At 46.8% G+C, this 22,292-nt stretch overlaps 5 protein-coding genes across 5 annotated transcripts; all 5 read left to right on the forward strand.

The window, feature by feature from the left end:
* Positions 1–6,644: 6,644 nt before the first annotated feature.
* LOC116499760 (feather beta keratin-like) lies at positions 6,645–6,941 on the forward strand. The gene has a single exon (XM_032204596.1). The coding sequence runs from the start codon at positions 6,645–6,647 to the stop codon at positions 6,939–6,941; it is 297 nt and encodes a 98-aa protein (XP_032060487.1).
* A 3,142-nt stretch (positions 6,942–10,083) lies between these two features.
* On the forward strand, positions 10,084–10,380 carry LOC116499753 (feather beta keratin-like). Its single transcript, XM_032204583.1, has one exon. The coding sequence runs from the start codon at positions 10,084–10,086 to the stop codon at positions 10,378–10,380; it is 297 nt and encodes a 98-aa protein (XP_032060474.1).
* Positions 10,381–13,441: 3,061 nt separating this feature from the next.
* Positions 13,442–13,738, forward strand: LOC116499745 (feather beta keratin-like). The gene has a single exon (XM_032204576.1). It carries the CDS (start codon positions 13,442–13,444, stop codon positions 13,736–13,738), a length of 297 nt encoding a protein of 98 aa, XP_032060467.1.
* Positions 13,739–17,472: 3,734 nt separating this feature from the next.
* Positions 17,473–17,769, forward strand: LOC116499739 (feather beta keratin-like). Its single transcript, XM_032204570.1, has one exon. The coding sequence runs from the start codon at positions 17,473–17,475 to the stop codon at positions 17,767–17,769; it is 297 nt and encodes a 98-aa protein (XP_032060461.1).
* Positions 17,770–21,504: 3,735 nt separating this feature from the next.
* LOC116499738 (feather beta keratin-like) lies at positions 21,505–21,801 on the forward strand. The gene has a single exon (XM_032204569.1). It carries the CDS (start codon positions 21,505–21,507, stop codon positions 21,799–21,801), a length of 297 nt encoding a protein of 98 aa, XP_032060460.1.
* The last annotated feature ends 491 nt before the right edge of the window (positions 21,802–22,292 follow it).

Here is a 22,292-nt window from a genome sequence, read left to right on the forward strand (position 1 = left end):
TCTAGAGAAAAGAGACCTGAATTTGAATCTGAGGGAATAAGCATCCAAAGGGATTATAAATCCTAGCTTTGCGGAGACATTCTTGGTCTGGACAAAACGTAACTTTTCAAGAAGGCTGCAGACTCAAAACTGCTTCTTTTTCCTTTGCTTGGAAAAAATAGTGAGCACTGCTTTTTTTCATAAAACAGAAAAAAAATTCCAAGTTTTTCAAAGCTAAAGTATTGTTACCATCCGTGTAACAGTAGTTAAAATCTGTGGCTTCCTTTTTGTTTTTTGAAACCTAAGTTGTCATTTAACAAATCTGCAATTATCAATGCATGCAAATTAATGCCTATGGAATAAAATGATCTTTATTAAAAAGAAATCCCCTTAAAGAAAAATATACATTCAAAATCATCCTTTAATAGTTGGTTACCAGGGAACAATTTCTTTAAGGTGGATTTATATGCTTTTCTGAGCAGAATAGCTAAAGAGAAACAAATCAAGGAAACAAGTAAAGGAAACAATAAGTTGAAAATAAGTTGGGAAATAGGAAGCCTCTGTTTTGGGGACTTTCTTAAATTAACTGAAGGATTACAATTTTTATTTTATTTTATTTTATTTTATTTTATTTTATTTTATTTTATTTTATTTTATTTTAATTTTATTTTATTTATATATATATATTTTTTTTGTGCGTGTGAGTTATTTACCTACCCAGAATTTTATTTCTACAAGTAAGCTCTTCATGCACATTTTCTGACCTTCATATTCTGCCTTTAGGTTTCTTTCATTTGAAATTCAGAAGAACCTAGAATATCACTTGAATCATTCTCCTAACTCTGAAAACAGCCTCTGGAATTGAAAGGTGTTTATTTTGTCACTCATTTTTCAATCTGAGTCTATGAATGTTTCAGATTTTTCTGAGACTCTCCCTGCAAATGCAAACAAAACTAAACTATATGTGCAGATCATGTACTCTTACACAATTCTTATTCTTTCTTGTTTGCACATACATACAAGAGGGCAAGCAAGGAGGTGCTCATTTGTGTAATTTCTGAGAAAATAATTCTGTATGAGAAGGTTCAGGTTTTCTTTGTAACACTTTTTTTTTTTTGTTTTGTTTTGTTTTGTTTTGTTTTGTTTTGGTTGCGTATTTTGAGAAACCTGACAGCAGTGCAAAGCTACTTTTCAAATGAAAATCAAACAAAAATGCATATGTTGCAAACACCTTAATACAGAACTAGAGAATGTATATTAATAACCTTGACACATTTCAGGGTGACTTTGTAACTCTTTTAAAACACTGCAATCATTCTGGATACTTAAAATATGATAATAAGTGTTTTGCATGTATAAATCATTAATGAGGATTTGCAGAGTGCTTTGAAATCCTTTAATATGAAACTTCCGCAGGCTGTTTCCAATGACTGTCATTGCTTTGGGACCTTTACAAAGACATCTACTGTATAGGAATGCTTTAGAAGATGAGGACCACAGATTGAAAGATTATTAACAAAGAAAAAAAAAAAAAGGAAAATATTAGCAAGTAAGAAAATTAAATAGTTTTTAGAGAAAAGTGGTGGAGCATAAACACTTTCTATGCTGAAATCTTCTCATATTTCACGAGATAAGATGGTACCTCAGATATATTACTTTCAACATCTTGTCCAGAGAGATTTACTCATATAGTTCAGGAGTTTATACATTCAAGTTGCTGAGAGAGTTTTTCACACACAACTATAAATGTAATTCAAGTATTATGAGAGAGTCCTCTTTACTGCTTATCAACATTGTCCAAAGAGCTGATTGCTAAGACCACATGCAACCACATTATACCACTCATCTGAGGGTAGGAGCCAGCTCTCTTAGAGTATAAGATTATAAAATTAGGGAGCATAGAATATATAAAAATTTCTTCTCCTTGTACATCAGTTCCTGTGCACTCATTCCCCTGAGCATACAGATTCCCTGAACATGGCCAGTGACAGAGGGCACTAAAGTAATAACCACTGCCTTCAATATTGCTTCGTATGGAGCCTGGTGGTTCCCTGTAATCCTTTCTCTGAGATCCTCAGGAGTCTGACTTTGAAGGTGGGTAAAAGTTGTGAGAGACATCCAGGGAGAAAGAAGGGGAAAGAAGTCGACCAAATGCCTCCTGCTTTACAGCGAAAGCTAATGTTCACTCCAATTGAAAAATGATCAGAGGTTTTGGTTGCCAAAGCCACAATGCCTCAAATGAGAAAGAGTTTTAGAAATGATTTGACTTGAAAGCCAAGACATATCTGAGCAGCTCCAAATTTAAATCCAGAAGTAACTAGTCACCGTGATGATCTGTTTATCTTTCCAAGCAGTGGGCTCCAACTCCCAGCCCATCTGTCTGTTGTCCTTAAGAGTACCACAGCTAAATTATGATTTGAAGGGAGAGATGAATGGAGAACAAGAGTATTGGACTGATGACAGGCAGCCTGCTAAATACACTAGTAATTGTACCATTGATAAGCGACCAGTCCTTCAAATACGTTTATAAAAAGAGAAAATCTGTCAGTGATATGACTTTTATCCTGAGACAATATGATTAACATTATTATTTCTAACCTTGGTGGTAAAAATCATTGCAATGACAGAAATCTATGGAATGGTGTTTATTTGCATCTACGGGGGTCACCCAAGATTCTTTAAGGTGGGAGTGGGATCTAATGAGAATGCAGTGTAGGAAAAAAATTGCATTATGAGGCAAGAAATCATGACCTGATTAAGACCTGATTGGTGGTATGACATGCGTGACTTTGATCTGTTTATCATAAAGGGATTCTATTACTCAATTCATGGGTGTCTGAAGCCTGTACCACACTTTAAGTATAATAACACAGCACTTTGCATGTATAAATCATTAATGAATACTTGTGATATGACATTTGATCCAAGGAGGCCACAGAGCTTCCTGATAAGAGTTACTGCCCCAGGGATCCTTCTAACACACCTTATAATTTAGAAGGGATTTACAGATTTATTTTTTTTTTTACCATTCTATTAGAGAAGGAAACAAGTAGCAGGTAAACAACTCCAGATAGGAAATCTGTCTGTGGGGAAGGGCAGATCTCAAGGTATGTGAGGCACTTTCCCTGATGAGCTTGTTCTGTGGGCTGTCAGCTACACCTTCTGACACAACAACCCAAGAATGAATTATGCAGGAGAGGAAAAAACTTTGTCATCCTTTGTGGCTGCAACTTTTCACCCTCATACTGACTGACAGACCCTTTAATCAGGATCAGTGCCCAAACAAGCATCCTGGGGGGCAACCAAAGCTTGTGTTCAGAATGATGCTATCCATCAGAAAGGGCGAGGAAGGCCAGAAAGATCTTTTTCTTAAAACAAAAACAAAAACAAACAAACAAACAAAAAAACACTGAAGTACCATTTTCTGTCTAGACAACACACTGATGTAGAAGCAATTACAATGTAGCAGCCTCTTCAGTCTCATGGCAAGTCTCAAATCCTTCCTTCTCTCACCTGAAGAAGTCTACTTGCCCTGGGATCACTGGGTGTAAATTTTTACTATGAATCTGGAGCAGACATATGGCGCTAGCTATGCAGGTAAATGCTTTAATTAGTATTCTCTTAGTAGAACTGAGGAAATAATTTTTCACCGAGATGGACAAGCTGGTGAAAGACAAACAGAGAGAAGCAATAAGTCACAGAATTTGTATAAAATGCAAATTATGCAGTAACGACAGGAACAGACACAGAAGTTGTGGCAGCAGGCTAATGCTCAGGAAAGTGGGTGGTTTGTGTTGGTGGTTTAAAAAAAAAACAACATACCGTATTCCAGCTTTATTTTGTTGCCTGGTGCTGCTGCACTACATAGTCATAAGAATTTAGAGTAGATGAAGATCTGCTCCAGAATTTTTATAAAAGGTTACTATTATGACACACAAAACTACTTTTTAATGAAAAATGTAATAACTCTGGTTTGAAGCTATTAAATGCTGTCTGCTTATGGAGTAACCATGACTCTCAAATTTAAAGTGATGTTATTATCCAAGTGACATATCTGTTTAAATTTTGTCATATACTTGGAATATTTACATACTATATGTACTTTGTATGTCTCAACCATTAATGAATATTTGAGACTAGCTTTGAAGTTCTAATTTTAAAGAAGCCAAAGAAGAAGCTTCAATATTGTTATACAGCCCTAGGGATCTGTAGACAGACACACCTCACTGGCTTCTAAACGTATAATAGAGGTAAATGAAAGATCAAGATGGTGATATTGCTAGGTAGAAAATTTTATTTTAAGTGAAACACACTTTTAAAAATGAAATTATATTTTATAAAACATTTCCATCAATCAGGTAATTGATCACCTATTTCACCTCAAAGATCACCATTGGATGAATTCCCAATTAATTTGTTTTTGTTTCTCAGTTGCAGTGAAATATGTTTTGGGGATGATAGTGGGCTTGACTCATGCTCTAATGTAGACAGAGAAATAAGTACTGAACTCAGAATAATAATCATAAAATAACAAAACTGGATGTGATGTTTTGTAGGAACACTGATAGATATATAATTTGATCCCTTCATAGTCAAATTCTTGTTTTGCTGTAGTCATGATGCATTAGGCATGATTTTAATGAACAAAATTAAAACATTTCTCAGAAATGTTTCATACAATGGAGAAAAAAAAAATCAAGCTTCAGACTTTGTTCATTTTTCTTCATTTGGTTAGCCAAAATTACCAACTCAAATTATTTGAATCTAATATAAGTAATTGTTTAGTACACCACCTCAATGTAGCACTTGGTTTTCTGTGTTTTGGTATGGTAATAAATCAACAGAAAGTATGTGTCCAAGCAATTACATGGATGCCATCTTCTCATGATGTCAATTGATTTAATGTCTTTCCTATAGGAGAGGTGTCTGAATACTTTAAGTGGATGTTCTGCATACAAAATTGTTATTCAAGTACATGAAATGTTAGTGTATTACATCCATAACTAGATAAGGAAAACAACTGTTTCAATAACCCATATCCAACATCAGATGAGAAATGCTCTGTAGAGTAATTTTGGATTACTTTAAAAAATCAGCTAATTTGCTGTGCTAAATCCCTAAATCAGCGTCTCTTAAGGTGCAACACTTTATCCTTTGAGTTTCATCTCAAATATTTAATGATTTTTTTTTTTTTTTTTTTTCTTGTACTGTCATGGTCTCTACTGCTGCCAGTGCATGGATGATTCAAAGTCCTGTTGTGAGAACAGTTTTGTCTGTACTTCACAGGTGCCTGGACTGCCTGATGATGCACAATGGACTGTGATTGATATCTTGAATGTGCAATTCAGTCTCTGCCCTGAAGAAACTGCTGAACTGTGTAGTTCATTGTCCTTGAATGGTTCGAACAAGAGTCCAAAAGTCTGAAAGTTTTTGGTCTCAGCTTATTGAGACAATTCTCACTCTGACTGATATCAGGAAAGGATTCAGAAATCTAACTACTAGTGGCTTCTTTTTCTGACTACATCCCAAAATATGAGATTTCCTTCAAGAATTCATTGGTTTACTGTTGGAAGTCAGAAAAAAAAAGGGAAACATACTCCTTAAGATGTTTTACAGAAATTAAAGGATTGAAGTTTTAAGTTGCCTTGGAGAATACATTATAAACCACAATACGATTTCTGAAATAAAATAGTTAATTTGACCAAAAAAAAAAAAAAAAAGTTCATATTACACAGGGGATGTGTTGTAGTTATGATTTACTAAAAAAAAGTAATTCACTGTAAAATATATATCAAGGCCATATACGAACTTGATTTCTACAACAAATCTAAGAACTACATAAAAATACCTGGAAAATATTTTCTGCAGATGATGTAAATTTTCTCATTTTATAGCTGCTTAGGATGAGTCTGGCATCATTCTAATTTCTAAATGGCCCCAAGACAAGTAGGTGACTAAACTAACAGAGAGAGGAGGAAAAGACCAGTGCTTTTCAAGCAGAGTGCCATAAATGGCCAAATTACATTAATAAAGTATACTGTGATCAAAATTCATTTGATCTGCAATTATGATGCAAAAGACAAAGATCTAAGGTAGAAGAGACATACCATTAGCAAGGAATTGCACTGGGAGCATTGCAAACACCAACCCCAAAGACTGTGTCACTAGCACTGACTGCTTTGCATTCAAGACGAACTTGTTGGTACACAAATGACAAATGCATGGGGTGCCTCTGGGCCTGGGGCAGCCTGGAAGAGTATAAAAGCCCATCCAACATTAAGCTCCCTCATCCACTTCTCTTGCCTTCTCCTCCTTGGTGAAAAAGGTGAGCTGCAAGAGCCTTCTCCTCACTCCCCTCATTCTCTTCTTCTCCTCTTGGCCTTCTGACCCTGACTGAGTCTGCCTCCATGTAGCTTTGATGTGGGCCTTGCTACTCACTCCATCATTGTTCTGCTTGTCACTGAGAGAAGAGGTGGGAGAAGGACTTAGGCTGTCTTTGCAGGGGTCCTTGAGCACCCAGGCCCCCAAGCCCCTCTCTGTCATTGTGCACCCTGTGCTCCCCAGACTATGTCTTCCATCTTGGCCAGCAGGCTGTCAGGCTGCTGCTGACATGCTGCATGTGTTTTCCCTGCTCTCTCTCGCAGGTGCGCCTCCATCCCGCAGCCATGTCCTGCTACGATCTGTGCCGTCCCTGTGGGCCAATCCCACTTGCCAACAGCTGCAACGAGCCCTGTGTCCGGCAGTGCCAGGACTCCCGTGTGGTGATTGAACCATCTCCCGTGGTGGTGACCCTGCCCGGTCCCATCCTCAGCTCCTTCCCCCAGAACACCGCTGTGGGATCCACCACCTCAGCTGCCGTTGGCAGCATCCTGAGTTCTGAAGGAGTTCCCATCTCCTCTGGGGGCTTTGGCCTCTCTGGCTTTGGTGGCCGCTACTATGGCAGAAGGTGCCTGCCCTGCTAAAGCCCACGAGGACATCCAGTGATCGCATCGACCAGGAAGCCCGAAGCCAGGTGCCGGACTGAGGACGGAGCTGCTGGCCAGAGTTTCCAGATGGGCTGGGCACCCTCGTGGCCTCCTGCAGAGCAGAGAGGGAAGCCAGGGTGCTAGCCTGCGCTGTCTGGAAACATGGCCAGCAGACATCTTCTTCTCCCACTTTCTTCATTGCATGACAAGTCCTTGTTTTCTGCTGCTGTCCTGTGCCATGGGTTCATCTGGAAGCAAGTCAAGAGTGTCCTGTTTGTTCTTCCTCTTCCCATGTGAGGGAGGAAGACATGCAACCCATTGTGTTGAAGTGGGATCTGACTGCCAGCTGTCCTTGTGGCAGCTTGGACTGGATCCCTTCCTCCTAGTGCTGCTTTGATTCCTTCTTCAGACTCATTAAAGTTTATGCTGCATTGTAATCTGTGTCTCCTCATATTCCTTCCCTATTGGGATTCCCAGCCATTCTCTGTAGAGGGAATGGGCATGTCCTGAATTGTAATATTCTGGTTAGCCACCACATCATCTCTCTGTGCATACACTAATGTTTCTGAATCACTCAATGAGTCCAGCAGAGCCGCACAGTCACTGTTTCTGTGTCTGCAAGACCATTCTCCAGCAGCATTCAAGTGAGGGATTTTGGCAAGTCCCTGTCTGACCCTCTCCTACCACAGCAAGGAGAGGAAGAAATCATCCTGGATGCATCTGTTGTGCTTTTCTACCGTTCTGCCCCAACCTGCAAGAGCACCATCATCAGGGAGGAAAGTAGCATGGTTTGTGTGTGGTTGTTGTGTCCAATTACAACAGGCTCTGGTGATTGCTCCTGCCATGGGGGATGCAGGTGACAATGAGCTCCATAGCCCTACTTCCCATATGCTCTATTCCTCAACAGGAGATTTGTTTGTCTGTGTCACCCACTCCTGCTTGAGGCAGAGTGTGGGGCACCTCTCATGCTATCCTCTATACTGGGGAAATCCTACAACACTTTACACCATAGCTAAAGGCCTGCCTTCCCTGACTGATTGCTTTTTCAGGCAAAGTCCTGAGTCTTGCTGTGTGGGAAGACCCTCAGGAAACACACTCTTTGTTAATAATCCTTATCTACCCTGAGCTGACAGTCGAGAAAAGTGCTTTGAACAGCTGATATCTGGGAGAGAAGGCAACAACTGCAGCAGGTGATCAGGGAACGTAGGGAACTGCAGGGAACTGGAGCTTTGGGGCAGAGTAGCATTCTGAAGACTGACTGCTGGGTAGCACTGGCCAGTGGGAAACCACATATGTGTGAGTGTGCTGAGATGCATGGGGAGAGGAAATTGAGGGAAATGATTGTTGTGCTTTGCACTGTGCTGGTGCGGCCTCACATTGAGTGTTGAGTTTTGGCTGCCACAGTATAAGAAGGTTATAAAACTATTAGAGTGTCCAAAGGAGGGCTACAAGTTGGTGAAAGGTCTCGAGGGAAAGACATACGACCAGTTTTCTCAGTCACCTGTGTTTTTCAGCCTAGAGAATAGGAGACTGAGGGGAGGCCTCCTTGCGGCCTACAGCTTCTTCACGAGGGAAATTAAAGGTAGGCCCTGTTCACTTCTCTGTGGTGACAGTGGCAGGACCTGAGGGAATGGCATGGATCTGCAACAAGGGAGGTTCAGGCTGGATGTTAGGAAAAGCTTCTTCACTCTGAGAAGGCAGTCAGCACTGGAACAGGCTCCTCCTGGGAGTGGTCATGGCACTGAGGCTGCCGGCATTCAGGAAGCGTTTGGAAACCACTCTCAGACGTATATTCTGATTGTTTGGTGGTCCTGTGTGGAGATAGAAGTTGTACTTGATGATCCTTGTGGGTCCCTTCTAACTCAGGATATTCTAGGATTCTATGAAGCAGAGGTCGTGATGCATACTTTCCTCTATAGACATCCTGCTGTCATTCTCAGGCCCTGCCAGCTTGTGATGAGTTTTCGTGTTGCATGGAAAGTTTTCCAAGCATTTTGCAGTGGAGGTTATTGAATTAGCATGTAGTTTGAAAGCAGAAGTTGCAGGAAGCCTTGAGGAGGAGGAAGGAGGAGTTGTGAAGCCACTACATCACTGCACTGACCTTTGGTAGTGTGAGGGGTGTAGACTTAGCATGTGTTGGAAAGGGGTGTCTCTCCTCAAACGTCCTTCTTCTGTTGACTGGGGACTTCAGGAGGCTGCCCAGCCAAAGGAGGGAAGGGCAAAGAACATGTGAATTTCTCCTATGTGAGATTGCAGACAGTCTAAAAGCCAACAGCTTATCCAACCTGACTCGCATGTTCAGACCTAACATAGAATTATTTATTATGTGAAGCATTGGCAATGGCCACTCCTATCATGGAAAGCTGTTTTTAAGTCATACCTTGTGTTTTAGTATGGGAAGGAAATGTGAGTTAAGCATTTTTGAAATCGTCAAAGTAAGGCTCTTTAGGATATGAGGCTGTCATCAAATACTGTAGCTGAATACCCCTCATCACTACTGTATCATTTCCATGTGCTGATGCATCATTTCCAATGGAAATATTTTGGTCTATAATTCTGTCCATTTAAAGGAGTGTGCATGGCAAAATAGTCATGTCATGAAAAGGGTGCATTAATTGGAACAAAAAATAGTGTCCCCATTTACTTTGACTTCACAGTTTTGCATAGAAGATGAGCTTGTTGTGAAACATATTCAAGCCCAAAAGGTGTCTCTGCGCCTGGGGCAGTCTGGAACAGTATAAAAACCCATCCAACAACAGGCTCCCTCATCCACTTCTCTTGCCTCCTCCTCCTTGGTGAACAAGGTGAGCTGCAAGTGCCTTCTCCTCACTCCCCTCTTGCTCTTCTCCTCTTGGCCTTCTGGCCTCCACCAAGGCTCTGCCTCCATTAGGTTTGGTCTGGGCCTTGCTCCTTGACTCTGCTCCCTCTGCTGCTGTTCTGCTTGTCACTGAGGGGGAAGGTGGGAGGAGGTTTGGAGTGTGTTTGCAGAGGCCCTTGGACCCCTCTCTGTCCTCGTCGACTGTGTCCCTGTTCCCCAGATTATGCCTTCTGTCTTGGCCAGCAGGCTGTCAGGCTGCTGCTGACATACTGCGTGTGCTTTCCCTGCCCTCTCTCGCAGGTGTGCCTCCATCCCGCAGCCATGTCCTGCTACGATCTGTGCCGTCCCTGTGGGCCAACCCCGCTTGCCAACAGCTGCAACGAGCCCTGTGTCCGGCAGTGCCAGGACTCCCGTGTGGTGATTGAACCATCTCCCGTGGTGGTGACCCTGCCCGGTCCCATCCTCAGCTCCTTCCCCCAGAACACCGCTGTGGGATCCACCACCTCGGCTGCCGTTGGCAGCATCCTGAGTTCTGAAGGAGTTCCCATCTCCTCTGGGGGCTTTGGCCTCTCTGGTTTTGGTGGCCGCTACTATGGCAGAAGGTGCCTGCCCTGCTAAAGCCCACGAGGATGTCCAGTGAGCGCATCGACCAGGAAGCCCGAAGCCAGTTGCCGAACTGAAGATGGAGCTGCTGGCCAGAGTTTCCAGATGGGCTGGGCACCCTCGTGGCCTCCTGCAGAGCAGAGAGGGAAGCCAGGGTGCCAGCCTACGCTGTCTGGAAACACGGCCAGCAGACATCTTCTTCTTTTCCCACTTTCTTCTGTGCATCATGAGCCGTTGTTGTCTCCTGCTGTCCTGTGCCATGGGTTCATCTGGAAGCAAGTCAAGAGTGTCCTGTTTCTTCTGCCTCTCACCATGTGAGGGAGGAAGACATGCATCCCATTGTGTTGAAGGGGGGTCTGACTGCCAGCTGTCCTTGTGGCAGCGTGTACCAGATTCTTTCCACCATGAGCTGCTTTGATTCCTTCTTCAGACTCATTAAAGTTTACACTGCATTGTAATCTGTGTGTCATCATGTTCCTTTTCTTTATGGATGCCCAGTGAAGCTGTCCAGGGAGAAATGTGATGTCTTGGAGTGGAAAAGCATGGGTGAATATGGCCCTAATATGGACCTCCTTCATGTCTGGAGGAGTTAGCTAGCCTGAAGAAAGATGGTCATTAGTGGAGATATGGAGAGGTGGAAGGGTGTCTGGTGTTTGCAAGCTAAAATGAGAGTGTCCAAGATGTAACCCAAGAGATTTGTCACCAACATGGGAGGTTTGCTGCTGTCTTCCAATTTATGAGGCAAACCTTTGAATTTGTGGAAGGTATGCTTGTGAAGGCCAGTGCCCATCTGGATGAAGCTCTGGTGGTATATTACAGCTCTAAATATTTTGTTCTGCCCATCTCTCCCCACGCATATCTGCCAAAGCCTCAGATTGGAAAGAGTCCCAAAGAAGATAAAGGGAGAAGTGGAAGCTAGGGCAATCTATTAGAGGATGGTGTGAGCTCCTATTTTTGGGTTTAAGTCCCTCCCTCCTCTGCTATTTTTCTCTGTGGGCAATCCCTTACTCCAGGCCCTCCAGTCCTCACTGAGGTTGAGTGGGAAGCTTCTCTTTTGCTCTACCCTCTGGAGGACAGTATAATTTTGCACCAGATGGGTATATTCTCTTAAAGACAGCAACCACCAAAAAGATCCATGCATCTGTCCTTGATGGGAGACCCTCTAAAATGCACTTTGCTCTATGTTTTTAAGGCATCCTGTTTCATCTCCAGAATACAGGAGTTGTTAAAAGATACAACTGGGGATAGAAGTCAACATCCTCAGTATGCCGTCTGAGAGTAGTGTGTTACAAGATGCTTGAGGTCTTGTATAGACCCTCTGTATGTGATTCTGCATTGGAGACTATGGAGAAATGATAGAAAAATGTATTTTTGCATGCAATGTCTTTCTTGTGGAGAGTTTTTAATGAAAGCAGCATGTATGGGAAACTGGTGCCCTGTATAGTTTAAAGATGATTAAAATTCCTTTGTATATGGAGATCCTTATTTTCCGTGCAGCAATGCTGTGTTGCAGTCACACTGTGGATTTATTCTGCATGCAGATTTGCTTAGATGAACATGCCCTGTCACCTTAAAAGCTCCTTTCATCTTCTTAAATGAGGAATTTGGTTGGGCCTCTGTGATTAGAGAGTTGCCTATGTCTGGTGGAGTCCCAGCCTCACTGGGGAAGGCATTTTGTCCACCCCGTGGGATGAGGTCGTGAGCTGTGTACATGTATGCTTAATATCCCAAGCTGGGCTGTTGTTCCCCTGAGAAATGTGCTGCCTCAGGAAAGCACAGGGTGTGGCTTGGTGTTGCCCCCTTGGCACATATCTGCAGGGAGGTCCTGATACCTGCTGCTCACCCAGATGCCCTTGGTGGACCTCCCAGACCTCCCTTGTTTCTGGGCAGGGTTGTGTGTAGCATGGAAATGTTGCCGTGTGTTTTTGTTAGAGTGGTTTCTTCAAAAAAGCAGCATATCTAGATAATACTGACTTTGGAAAAGCAAAATCATTCTTTCTGAAGCATGCTTGGTCTGGTTATTGGGGACTAACAGACAACAGTGAAGGAGGTGAGAAAGCAAAACAACCAGGATAACTGGACTGTGCAATGCCAGTTCAAAAGGAGAGTACAAAACACCTGACAGCGCAGTCATCCTGCTGTAAAAATAATGCCTACGAAAGATTTAAAAGCCTTGGAGTCACAGAGAGCAACAGATTTGACCAGTCCTTGGATAAGGATCTGCTCTCTAATCAAATGAAAATATTGGAAGAAAAAACAAAAACAAAAACAAAAGCAAACAACAAACAAACAAAACAACAACAACAAAATCAAAAAGCACCAAAAAAATGCCACATTCATAACAGTCTAATATGCCTAAGAAGGGGAAAATGCTGATGTCAACTAAAAACATGGCAAAACTCCTCTGACGTGGTTGAAACATCTGCCTGATTTTAACTATAATTTCCAATGGAAATATTGGCCTATAATACTGGAGCTTGAAAGGAGACTGCATGATGGAATGGACATGTCATGAAACAGCAAAATGAAAAGGGAGCATTGCAGGGAAAATAAACAATGAGCCAATTTACTTAATTTGGAAGCTCAGCATAAAATATGAGCTTGTTGGTAAACACATTAAAAGTGCAAATGGTCCCTCTGTGCCTAAGGCAGTCTGGAACAGTATAAAAACAAATCCAACAGTAAGCTCCCTCATTCACTTCTCTTGCCTTCTTCCCTGGTGAACAAGGTGAGCTGCAAGTGCCTTCTCCTCACTCCCCTCATTCTCTTCTTCTCCCCTTGGCCTTCTTGCCTTAAAAAACTCTTTGCCTCTGTTAAGCTCTTGCTGTGGCCCTTCATCCTTGACACTCCTCGCTCCATTGTTGACCTCCTTGACACTGAGAGGGGAGGTGGAGGAGGTCTTGGACTGTCTTTGCAGGGGCCCTTCGGCCCCTCTCTGTCCTCGACCTGGACTCAAGCCTGTCCCTGCTCCCCAGACTATACATTCTGTCTTGGCCAGCAGGCTGTCAGGCTGCTGCTGACATGCTGCGTGTGCTTTCCCTGCCCTCTCTCCCAGGTTCGCCTCCATCCCGCAGCCATGTCCTGCTACGATCTGTGCCGTCCCTGTGGGCCAACCCCGCTTGCCAACAGCTGCAACGAGCCCTGTGTCCGGCAGTGCCAGGACTCCCGTGTGGTGATCCAGCCCTCTCCCGTGGTGGTGACCCTGCCCGGCCCCATCCTCAGCTCCTTCCCCCAGAACACCGCTGTGGGATCCACCACCTCAGCTGCCGTTGGCAGCATCCTGAGTGAGGAGGGAGTGCCCATCTCCTCCGGGGGCTTTGGCCTCTCTGGCTTTGGTGGCCGCTACAGTGGCAGGAGGTGCCTGCCCTGCTAAAGCCCACGAGGATGTCCAGTGAACGCATCGACCAGGAAGCCCGAAGCCAGGTGCCGGACTGAGGACGGAGCTGCTGGCCAGAGTTTCCAGATGGGCTGAACACCCTCGTGGCCTCCTGCAGAGCAGAGAGGGAAGCCAGGGTGCCAGCCTGCGCTGTCTGGAAACACGGCCAGCAGACATCTTCTTCTTCTCCCACTTTCTTCTCTGCATCACGAGTCCTTGTTATCTCCTGCTGTTCTGCGTCATGAGTTCATCTGGAAGCAAGTCAAGAGCATCCTCTTTGTTCTTCCTCTGGCCATGTAAGGGAGGAAGAAGTGCTTCCTGTTGTGGTGAAGGGGGGTCTGACTGACAGCTGTCCTTGTGGCAGCGTGGGCTGGATCCTTTCCTCCATGTGCTGCTTTGATTCCTTCTTCAGACTCATTAAAGTTTTTGCTTCCAAGTAATCTGAGTCTCCTTATGTTCCTTTTCTATTGGGATGTTCCGTGAAGATGTACAGGGAGAAATGTGATGTCTTGGAGTGGAAAAACATGGGTGGATATGGTCCTAATATGGATCTCCTTCATGCCTGTAAGAGATGAGTACCCTTAAGGAATTTGGTCTTTGTAGGAGTGACTGAGAGGTGTGGTATTGGCAAGGTCTTAGAAGGATGTCCAGGAGCTCCCGCTCTCTAATTGTCGTATCACCAACAACCAAGGTTTGATCCTGTCTCCCCGTTGATGAAGCAAACCTTTGAATTGCTGGAAGGTATGTTTGTGCAGGCCAATGCCCAACTGGATGAAGCGCTGATGGTATATTAGCACTCTAAACATTTTGTATTGCCCATCCCTCCTCCAAGCACACCTGCCAAAGCCACAAAGAGGAGGGAGTCCCAAAGAAGTCAAAGGGATAGGTGGCATCCAGGACAGCTTTTAGAGGGTGATGTGAGGCCCCTTTAGATCTTGGCAGGACGCAGATAAATTCAGCCTTGGTGTGTATAATGGCGGCGGAATGCAAATGGCGATGCAAAGATTGTTTTCTCTCCTCCGAAAGGGCTTATGCAGAATCTTTCACTTGTCCTGAAAACACTGCAGAGGACAGGAATAGCGCAGGACAAGTATCATCTTCCCCACTGGAGCATTCCTGTGGTGAAAAGTGTTATGTCTTTCAGGGTACTACGTGTGCATCCCTGTGTCCTGAAGCCAAGTGGGTCTGGAGAAACCCTGCAGGACCCCTCCAAAAATCCCATTCTGATGCTGTGCAGGCTAGGCTGTGCCTGGGTTGGTCCCAAGCCAATGATTGCTTTGTCCCTCCACCCTGGCCTCAAGCTGGGGAGACCGAGGTTGTGGTAGACCAACAGCTCTGTTCTCAGTCCCTCCTTCCCACACGCTTGTCCTCCGCAGGCAGTGCTGTGCTCCTGCCGCTCTGATCCTGCCTCAGGCAGAGTTAGGGGCACGTCTGGTGCCCTTGCTCATCTGGCTGCCCTTGTGAGGACTCCCAGAGCATGCGTGCTGCTGAGCCGGGTGGGTGGGGTGTCCTGGGGAAATCCTACCAAATATGTGCTTGTGCCTGCTGTGCAGGCAGAATGATGTGTATCAATTACTCAGCATGTGCTTTTGTTATTGAAACTCTTGTAGTGGCTTTATGTGACAAGGTTTTGGTAGCAGTGGCCCACAGGGGTGGCTTCTGCGAGAAGAATCTAGAAGATGCCCCATTTTAGGTAAGGGCCCACTGCTGGCCAGAGTAGATCCAATAAGCAACACTGTTTGCACCTCTCTGTGAGCATAATTAAGAAAGGGACACACACACACGCAAAAAAAGGTGGTGCTACACAGCATCTGGGGGAGTGAGTCGTGAGAAAGAGCCTTGCAGGCGCCATGGTCAGTGAAGAAGGAGGGGGAGAGGTGCTCCAGGTGCTGGAGCCCAAGTTCCCTTACGGCCTATGGTGTGGACCATGGCGAAGAAGGCTGTCCCTCTGCAGCCCATGGAGTACCACGGTGGAGCAGGGTTCCATGCTGCAGCCCGTGGAGGAGGCCACGGTGGAGCAGGTGGACCTGCACTGAAGGAGGCTGTGGGCTGTGGAGGACCCCTGCCGGACCCAGATCCTGGGCCAGACCTGTGGCCTGTGGAGAGGAGCCTATGTAAGAGCAGGTGACCTGGCAGGAGCTGTTGCCTGTGGGGGACTCATTTTGGAGCAGTTTGCTCCTGATGGATTGACCCTGTGGTACGGACCCATATCTGGAGCAGTTCTTGAAGAGCTGCTGCCTGTGGGAAGTCCACGCACAATCAGTTCAGGAAGGACTGCATCCTGTGGGAGGGACCCCAACGTGCAGGTTACGAGAGTGACTGTGAAGGAGCGGCAGAGACAAATGGTATAGACTGACCACAACACCCGATCCCCCATTCCCCTGGGCCGCTCGAGGGGAGGAGGTTGAAGAGGGCAGATGGGAGGAAAGCATGTTTGGTTTCTTTTCTTTGTTTCTCACTCCTCTAGCTTGTTAGTAATAGGCAATAAATAGTAATAGGCAATAAATCTTACTATCTCCCTATGTTGAGGCTCTTTTGCCCATCACAATAATTATTGAGCGATCTCCCTGTCGTTATCTCAAACCTTGAGCCCTTTTTATCCTATTTTCTCCACCTCTCCCTTTGAGGAGGGGGAGTGAGGGAGCGGTTGTTGTGGAGCTCGGCCGCCCACCCAAGTAAAACAACCACAGCTCTCCAACAGAAACTCTTGGGAGGGCAGCAGCCTTCATTCCCAATTCTTGGAGTTAAGAGGTGTAAAGCAGGAAGGTACAAAGGGGAGAAGTACGATTACAAAAGAAGAGCCAGGCACATTTCTCCCAAGAGAATTGTTAATCTGAGGGAGTCTAAAACCAAGATTAGAGGTGCCCTGCCTAGAAATACAATGACTAAAAGAACCTGAGTAAGCACTGCGTTAAGGAGGGAGATTGATAATGCTGACCCTCACACCTGGAAGTCCATCCTGAAACTTCAAGGCTAGGGAGGAGATGTACACCAGAAATCAGGGTGAGTGTTGGAGCAAGGCTCCAGGGAGTAAGAGGCTCCCATTCCCTAAAGAGGTAGGACAATCCGCATCATTGTCTTCATCATCTCTTTGTGCTGATGTGTATTTTTGCCCGGAAACATTCTGGCCTCTAATCCTGTGACTTGAAAGAAGCCAGCGTGGCAGAATGGCTATGACATGAGCAAGGAAATGAAAAGGGAGCATTGCAGGGAACAAATAAATGCCAGAGATTCTTAAATTGTAATATTTTGCATGTGAGATGAGCTTGCTAATAAAACACTACTTGTGCAAATGGTGCCTCTGGGCCTGGGGCAGTCTGGAACAGTATAAAAACTCATTCAACAGCAAGCTGCCTCATCCACTTCTCTTGCCGTCTCCTCCTTGGTGAACAAGGTGAGCTGTAGGAGCCTTCTGCGTACTCCCCTCTTGCTCTTCTCCCCTTGGCCTTCTGGCCTCCACCGAGGCTCTGCCTCTGTGTAGGTTTGGTGTGGGCCTTGCTCCTTGACTCTGCTCCCTCTGTTGCTGTTCTGCTTGTCACTGAGGGGGAAGGTGGGAGGAGGTCTTGGACTGTCTTTGCAGGGGCCCTGGGACTTCTCTCTGTCCTTGTCGACTGTGTCCCTGTTCCCCAGACTGTGCCTTCTGTCTTGGCCAGCAGGCTGTCAGGCTGCTGCTGACATGCTGCGTGTGCTTTGCCTGCCCCCTCTCCCAGGTTCGCCTCCATCCCGCAGCCATGTCCTGCTACGATCTGTGCCGTCCCTGTGGGCCAACCCCGCTTGCCAACAGCTGCAACGAGCCCTGTGTCCGGCAGTGCCAGGACTCCCGTGTGGTGATCCAGCCCTCTCCCGTGGTGGTGACCCTGCCCGGCCCCATCCTCAGCTCCTTCCCCCAGAACACCGCTGTGGGATCCACCACCTCAGCTGCCGTTGGCAGCATCCTGAGTGAGGAGGGAGTGCCCATCTCCTCCGGGGGCTTTGGCCTCTCTGGCTTTGGTGGCCGCTACAGTGGCAGGAGGTGCCTGCCCTGCTAAAGCCCACGAGGATGTCCAGTGAGCGCATCGACCAGGAAGCCCGAAGCCAGGTGCCGGACTGAGGACGGAGCTGCTGGCCAGAGTTTCCAGATGGGCTGAACACCCTCGTGGCCTCCTGCAGAGCAGAGAGGGAAGCCAGGGTGCCAGCCTACGCTGTCTGGAAACACGGCCAGCAGACATCTTCTTCTTCTCCCACTTTCTTCTCTGCATCACGAGTCCTTGTTATCTCCTGCTGTTCTGCGTCATGAGTTCATCTGGAAGCAAGTCAAGAGCATCCTCTTTGTTCTTCCTCTGGCCATGTAAGGGAGGAAGAAGTGCTTCCCGTTGTGGTGAAGGGGGGTCTGACTGACAGCTGTCCTTGTGGCAGCGTGGGCTGGATCCTTTCCTCCATGTGCTGCTTTGATTCCTTCTTCAGACTCATTAAAGTTTTTGCTTCCAAGTAATCTGAGTCTCCTTATGTTCCTTTTCTATTGGGATGTTCCGTGAAGATGTACAGGGAGAAATGTGATGTCTTGGAGTGGAAAAACATGGGTGGATATGGTCCTAATATGGATCTCCTTCATGCCTGTAAGAGATGAGTACCCTTAAGGAATTTGGTCTTTGTAGGAGTGACTGAGAGGTGTGGTATTGGCAAGGTCTTAGAAGGATGTCCAGGAGCTCCCGCTCTCTAATTGTCGTATCACCAACAACCAAGGTTTGATCCTGTCTCCCCGTTGATGAAGCAAACCTTTGAATTGCTGGAAGGTATGTTTGTGCAGGCCAATGCCCAACTGGATGAAGCGCTGATGGTATATTAGCACTCTAAACATTTTGTATTGCCCATCCCTCCTCCAAGCACACCTGCCAAAGCCACAAAGAGGAGGGAGTCCCAAAGAAGTCAAAGGGATAGGTGGCATCCAGGACAGCTTTTAGAGGGTGATGTGAGGCCCCTTTAGATCTTGGCAGGACGCAGATAAATTCAGCCTTGGTGTGTATAATGGCGGCGGAATGCAAATGGCGATGCAAAGATTGTTTTCTCTCCTCCGAAAGGGCTTATGCAGAATCTTTCACTTGTCCTGAAAACACTGCAGAGGACAGGAATAGCGCAGGACAAGTATCATCTTCCCCACTGGAGCATTCCTGTGGTGAAAAGTGTTATGTCTTTCAGGGTACTACGTGTGCATCCCTGTGTCCTGAAGCCAAGTGGGTCTGGAGAAACCCTGCAGGACCCCTCCAAAAATCCCATTCTGATGCTGTGCAGGCTAGGCTGTGCCTGGGTTGGTCCCAAGCCAATGATTGCTTTGTCCCTCCACCCTGGCCTCAAGCTGGGGAGACCGAGGTTGTGGTAGACCAACAGCTCTGTTCTCAGTCCCTCCTTCCCACACGCTTGTCCTCCGCAGGCAGTGCTGTGCTCCTGCCGCTCTGATCCTGCCTCAGGCAGAGTTAGGGGCACGTCTGGTGCCCTTGCTCATCTGGCTGCCCTTGTGAGGACTCCCAGAGCATGCGTGCTGCTGAGCCGGGTGGGTGGGGTGTCCTGGGGAAATCCTACCAAATATGTGCTTGTGCCTGCTGTGCAGGCAGAATGATGTGTATCAATTACTCAGCATGTGCTTTTGTTATTGAAACTCTTGTAGTGGCTTTATGTGACAAGGTTTTGGTAGCAGTGGCCCACAGGGGTGGCTTCTGCGAGAAGAATCTAGAAGATGCCCCATTTTAGGTAAGGGCCCACTGCTGGCCAGAGTAGATCCAATAAGCAACGCTGTTTGCACCTCTCTGTGAGCATAATTAAGAAAGGGACACACACACACGCAAAAAAAGGTGGTGCTACACAGCATCTGGGGGAGTGAGTCGTGAGAAAGAGCCTTGCAGGCGCCATGGTCAGTGAAGAAGGAGGGGGAGAGGTGCTCCAGGTGCTGGAGCCCAAGTTCCCTTACGGCCTATGGTGTGGACCATGGCGAAGAAGGCTGTCCCTCTGCAGCCCATGGAGTACCACGGTGGAGCAGGGTTCCATGCTGCAGCCCGTGGAGGAGGCCACGGTGGAGCAGGTGGACCTGCACTGAAGGAGGCTGTGGGCTGTGGAGGACCCCTGCCGGACCCAGATCCTGGGCCAGACCTGTGGCCTGTGGAGAGGAGCCTATGTAAGAGCAGGTGACCTGGCAGGAGCTGTTGCCTGTGGGGGACTCATTTTGGAGCAGTTTGCTCCTGATGGATTGACCCTGTGGTACGGACCCATATCTGGAGCAGTTCTTGAAGAGCTGCTGCCTGTGGGAAGTCCACGCACAATCAGTTCAGGAAGGACTGCATCCTGTGGGAGGGACCCCAACGTGCAGGTTACGAGAGTGACTGTGAAGGAGCGGCAGAGACAAATGGTATAGACTGACCACAACACCCGATCCCCCATTCCCCTGGGCCGCTCGAGGGGAGGAGGTTGAAGAGGGCAGATGGGAGGAAAGCATGTTTGGTTTCTTTTCTTTGTTTCTCACTCCTCTAGCTTGTTAGTAATAGGCAATAAATAGTAATAGGCAATAAATCTTACTATCTCCCTATGTTGAGGCTCTTTTGCCCATCACAATAATTATTGAGCGATCTCCCTGTCGTTATCTCAAACCTTGAGCCCTTTTTATCCTATTTTCTCCACCTCTCCCTTTGAGGAGGGGGAGTGAGGGAGCGGTTGTTGTGGAGCTCGGCCGCCCACCCAAGTAAAACAACCACAGCTCTCCAACAGAAACTCTTGGGAGGGCAGCAGCCTTCATTCCCAATTCTTGGAGTTAAGAGGTGTAAAGCAGGAAGGTACAAAGGGGAGAAGTACGATTACAAAAGAAGAGCCAGGCACATTTCTCCCAAGAGAATTGTTAATCTGAGGGAGTCTAAAACCAAGATTAGAGGTGCCCTGCCTAGAAATACAATGACTAAAAGAACCTGAGTAAGCACTGCGTTAAGGAGGGAGATTGATAATGCTGACCCTCACACCTGGAAGTCCATCCTGAAACTTCAAGGCTAGGGAGGAGATGTACACCAGAAATCAGGGTGAGTGTTGGAGCAAGGCTCCAGGGAGTAAGAGGCTCCCATTCCCTAAAGAGGTAGGACAATCCGCATCATTGTCTTCATCATCTCTTTGTGCTGATGTGTATTTTTGCCCGGAAACATTCTGGCCTCTAATCCTGTGACTTGAAAGAAGCCAGCGTGGCAGAATGGCTATGACATGAGCAAGGAAATGAAAAGGGAGCATTGCAGGGAACAAATAAATGCCAGAGATTCTTAAATTGTAATATTTTGCATGTGAGATGAGCTTGCTAGTAAAAACACTACTTGTGCAAATGGTGCCTCTGGGCCTGGGGCAGTCTGGAACAGTATAAAAACTCATTCAACAGCAAGCTGCCTCATCCACTTCTCTTGCCGTCTCCTCCTTGGTGAACAAGGTGAGCTGTAGGAGCCTTCTGCGTACTCCCCTCTTGCTCTTCTCCCCTTGGCCTTCTGGCCTCCACCGAGGCTCTGCCTCTGTGTAGGTTTGGTGTGGGCCTTGCTCCTTGACTCTGCTCCCTCTGTTGCTGTTCTGCTTGTCACTGAGGGGGAAGGTGGGAGGAGGTCTTGGACTGTCTTTGCAGGGGCCCTGGGACTTCTCTCTGTCCTTGTCGACTGTGTCCCTGTTCCCCAGACTGTGCCTTCTGTCTTGGCCAGCAGGCTGTCAGGCTGCTGCTGACATGCTGCGTGTGCTTTGCCTGCCCCCTCTCCCAGGTTCGCCTCCATCCCGCAGCCATGTCCTGCTACGATCTGTGCCGTCCCTGTGGGCCAACCCCGCTTGCCAACAGCTGCAACGAGCCCTGTGTCCGGCAGTGCCAGGACTCCCGTGTGGTGATCCAGCCCTCTCCCGTGGTGGTGACCCTGCCCGGCCCCATCCTCAGCTCCTTCCCCCAGAACACCGCTGTGGGATCCACCACCTCAGCTGCCGTTGGCAGCATCCTGAGTGAGGAGGGAGTGCCCATCTCCTCCGGGGGCTTTGGCCTCTCTGGCTTTGGTGGCCGCTACAGTGGCAGGAGGTGCCTGCCCTGCTAAAGCCCACGAGGATGTCCAGTGAGCGCATCGACCAGGAAGCCCGAAGCCAGGTGCCGGACTGAGGACGGAGCTGCTGGCCAGAGTTTCCAGATGGGCTGAACACCCTCGTGGCCTCCTGCAGAGCAGAGAGGGAAGCCAGGGTGCCAGCCTACGCTGTCTGGAAACACGGCCAGCAGACATCTTCTTCTTCTCCCACTTTCTTCTCTGCATCACGAGTCCTTGTTATCTCCTGCTGTTCTGCGTCATGAGTTCATCTGGAAGCAAGTCAAGAGCATCCTCTTTGTTCTTCCTCTGGCCATGTAAGGGAGGAAGAAGTGCTTCCCGTTGTGGTGAAGGGGGGTCTGACTGACAGCTGTCCTTGTGGCAGCGTGGGCTGGATCCTTTCCTCCATGTGCTGCTTTGATTCCTTCTTCAGACTCATTAAAGTTTTTGCTTCCAAGTAATCTGAGTCTCCTTATGTTCCTTTTCTATTGGGATGTTCCGTGAAGATG

The sequence above is a fragment of the Aythya fuligula genome, chromosome 28, assembly GCF_009819795.1.
Source record: "Aythya fuligula isolate bAytFul2 chromosome 28, bAytFul2.pri, whole genome shotgun sequence".
Classification (NCBI taxonomy): domain Eukaryota; kingdom Metazoa; phylum Chordata; class Aves; order Anseriformes; family Anatidae; genus Aythya; species Aythya fuligula.

Coding starts and splice junctions, on each gene's coding strand:
- LOC116499760 (XM_032204596.1), top strand. CDS start 6,645: ATGTCCTGCTACGATCTGTGCCGTCCCTGTGGGCCAATCCCACTTGCC.
- LOC116499753 (XM_032204583.1), top strand. CDS start 10,084: ATGTCCTGCTACGATCTGTGCCGTCCCTGTGGGCCAACCCCGCTTGCC.
- LOC116499745 (XM_032204576.1), top strand. CDS start 13,442: ATGTCCTGCTACGATCTGTGCCGTCCCTGTGGGCCAACCCCGCTTGCC.
- LOC116499739 (XM_032204570.1), top strand. CDS start 17,473: ATGTCCTGCTACGATCTGTGCCGTCCCTGTGGGCCAACCCCGCTTGCC.
- LOC116499738 (XM_032204569.1), top strand. CDS start 21,505: ATGTCCTGCTACGATCTGTGCCGTCCCTGTGGGCCAACCCCGCTTGCC.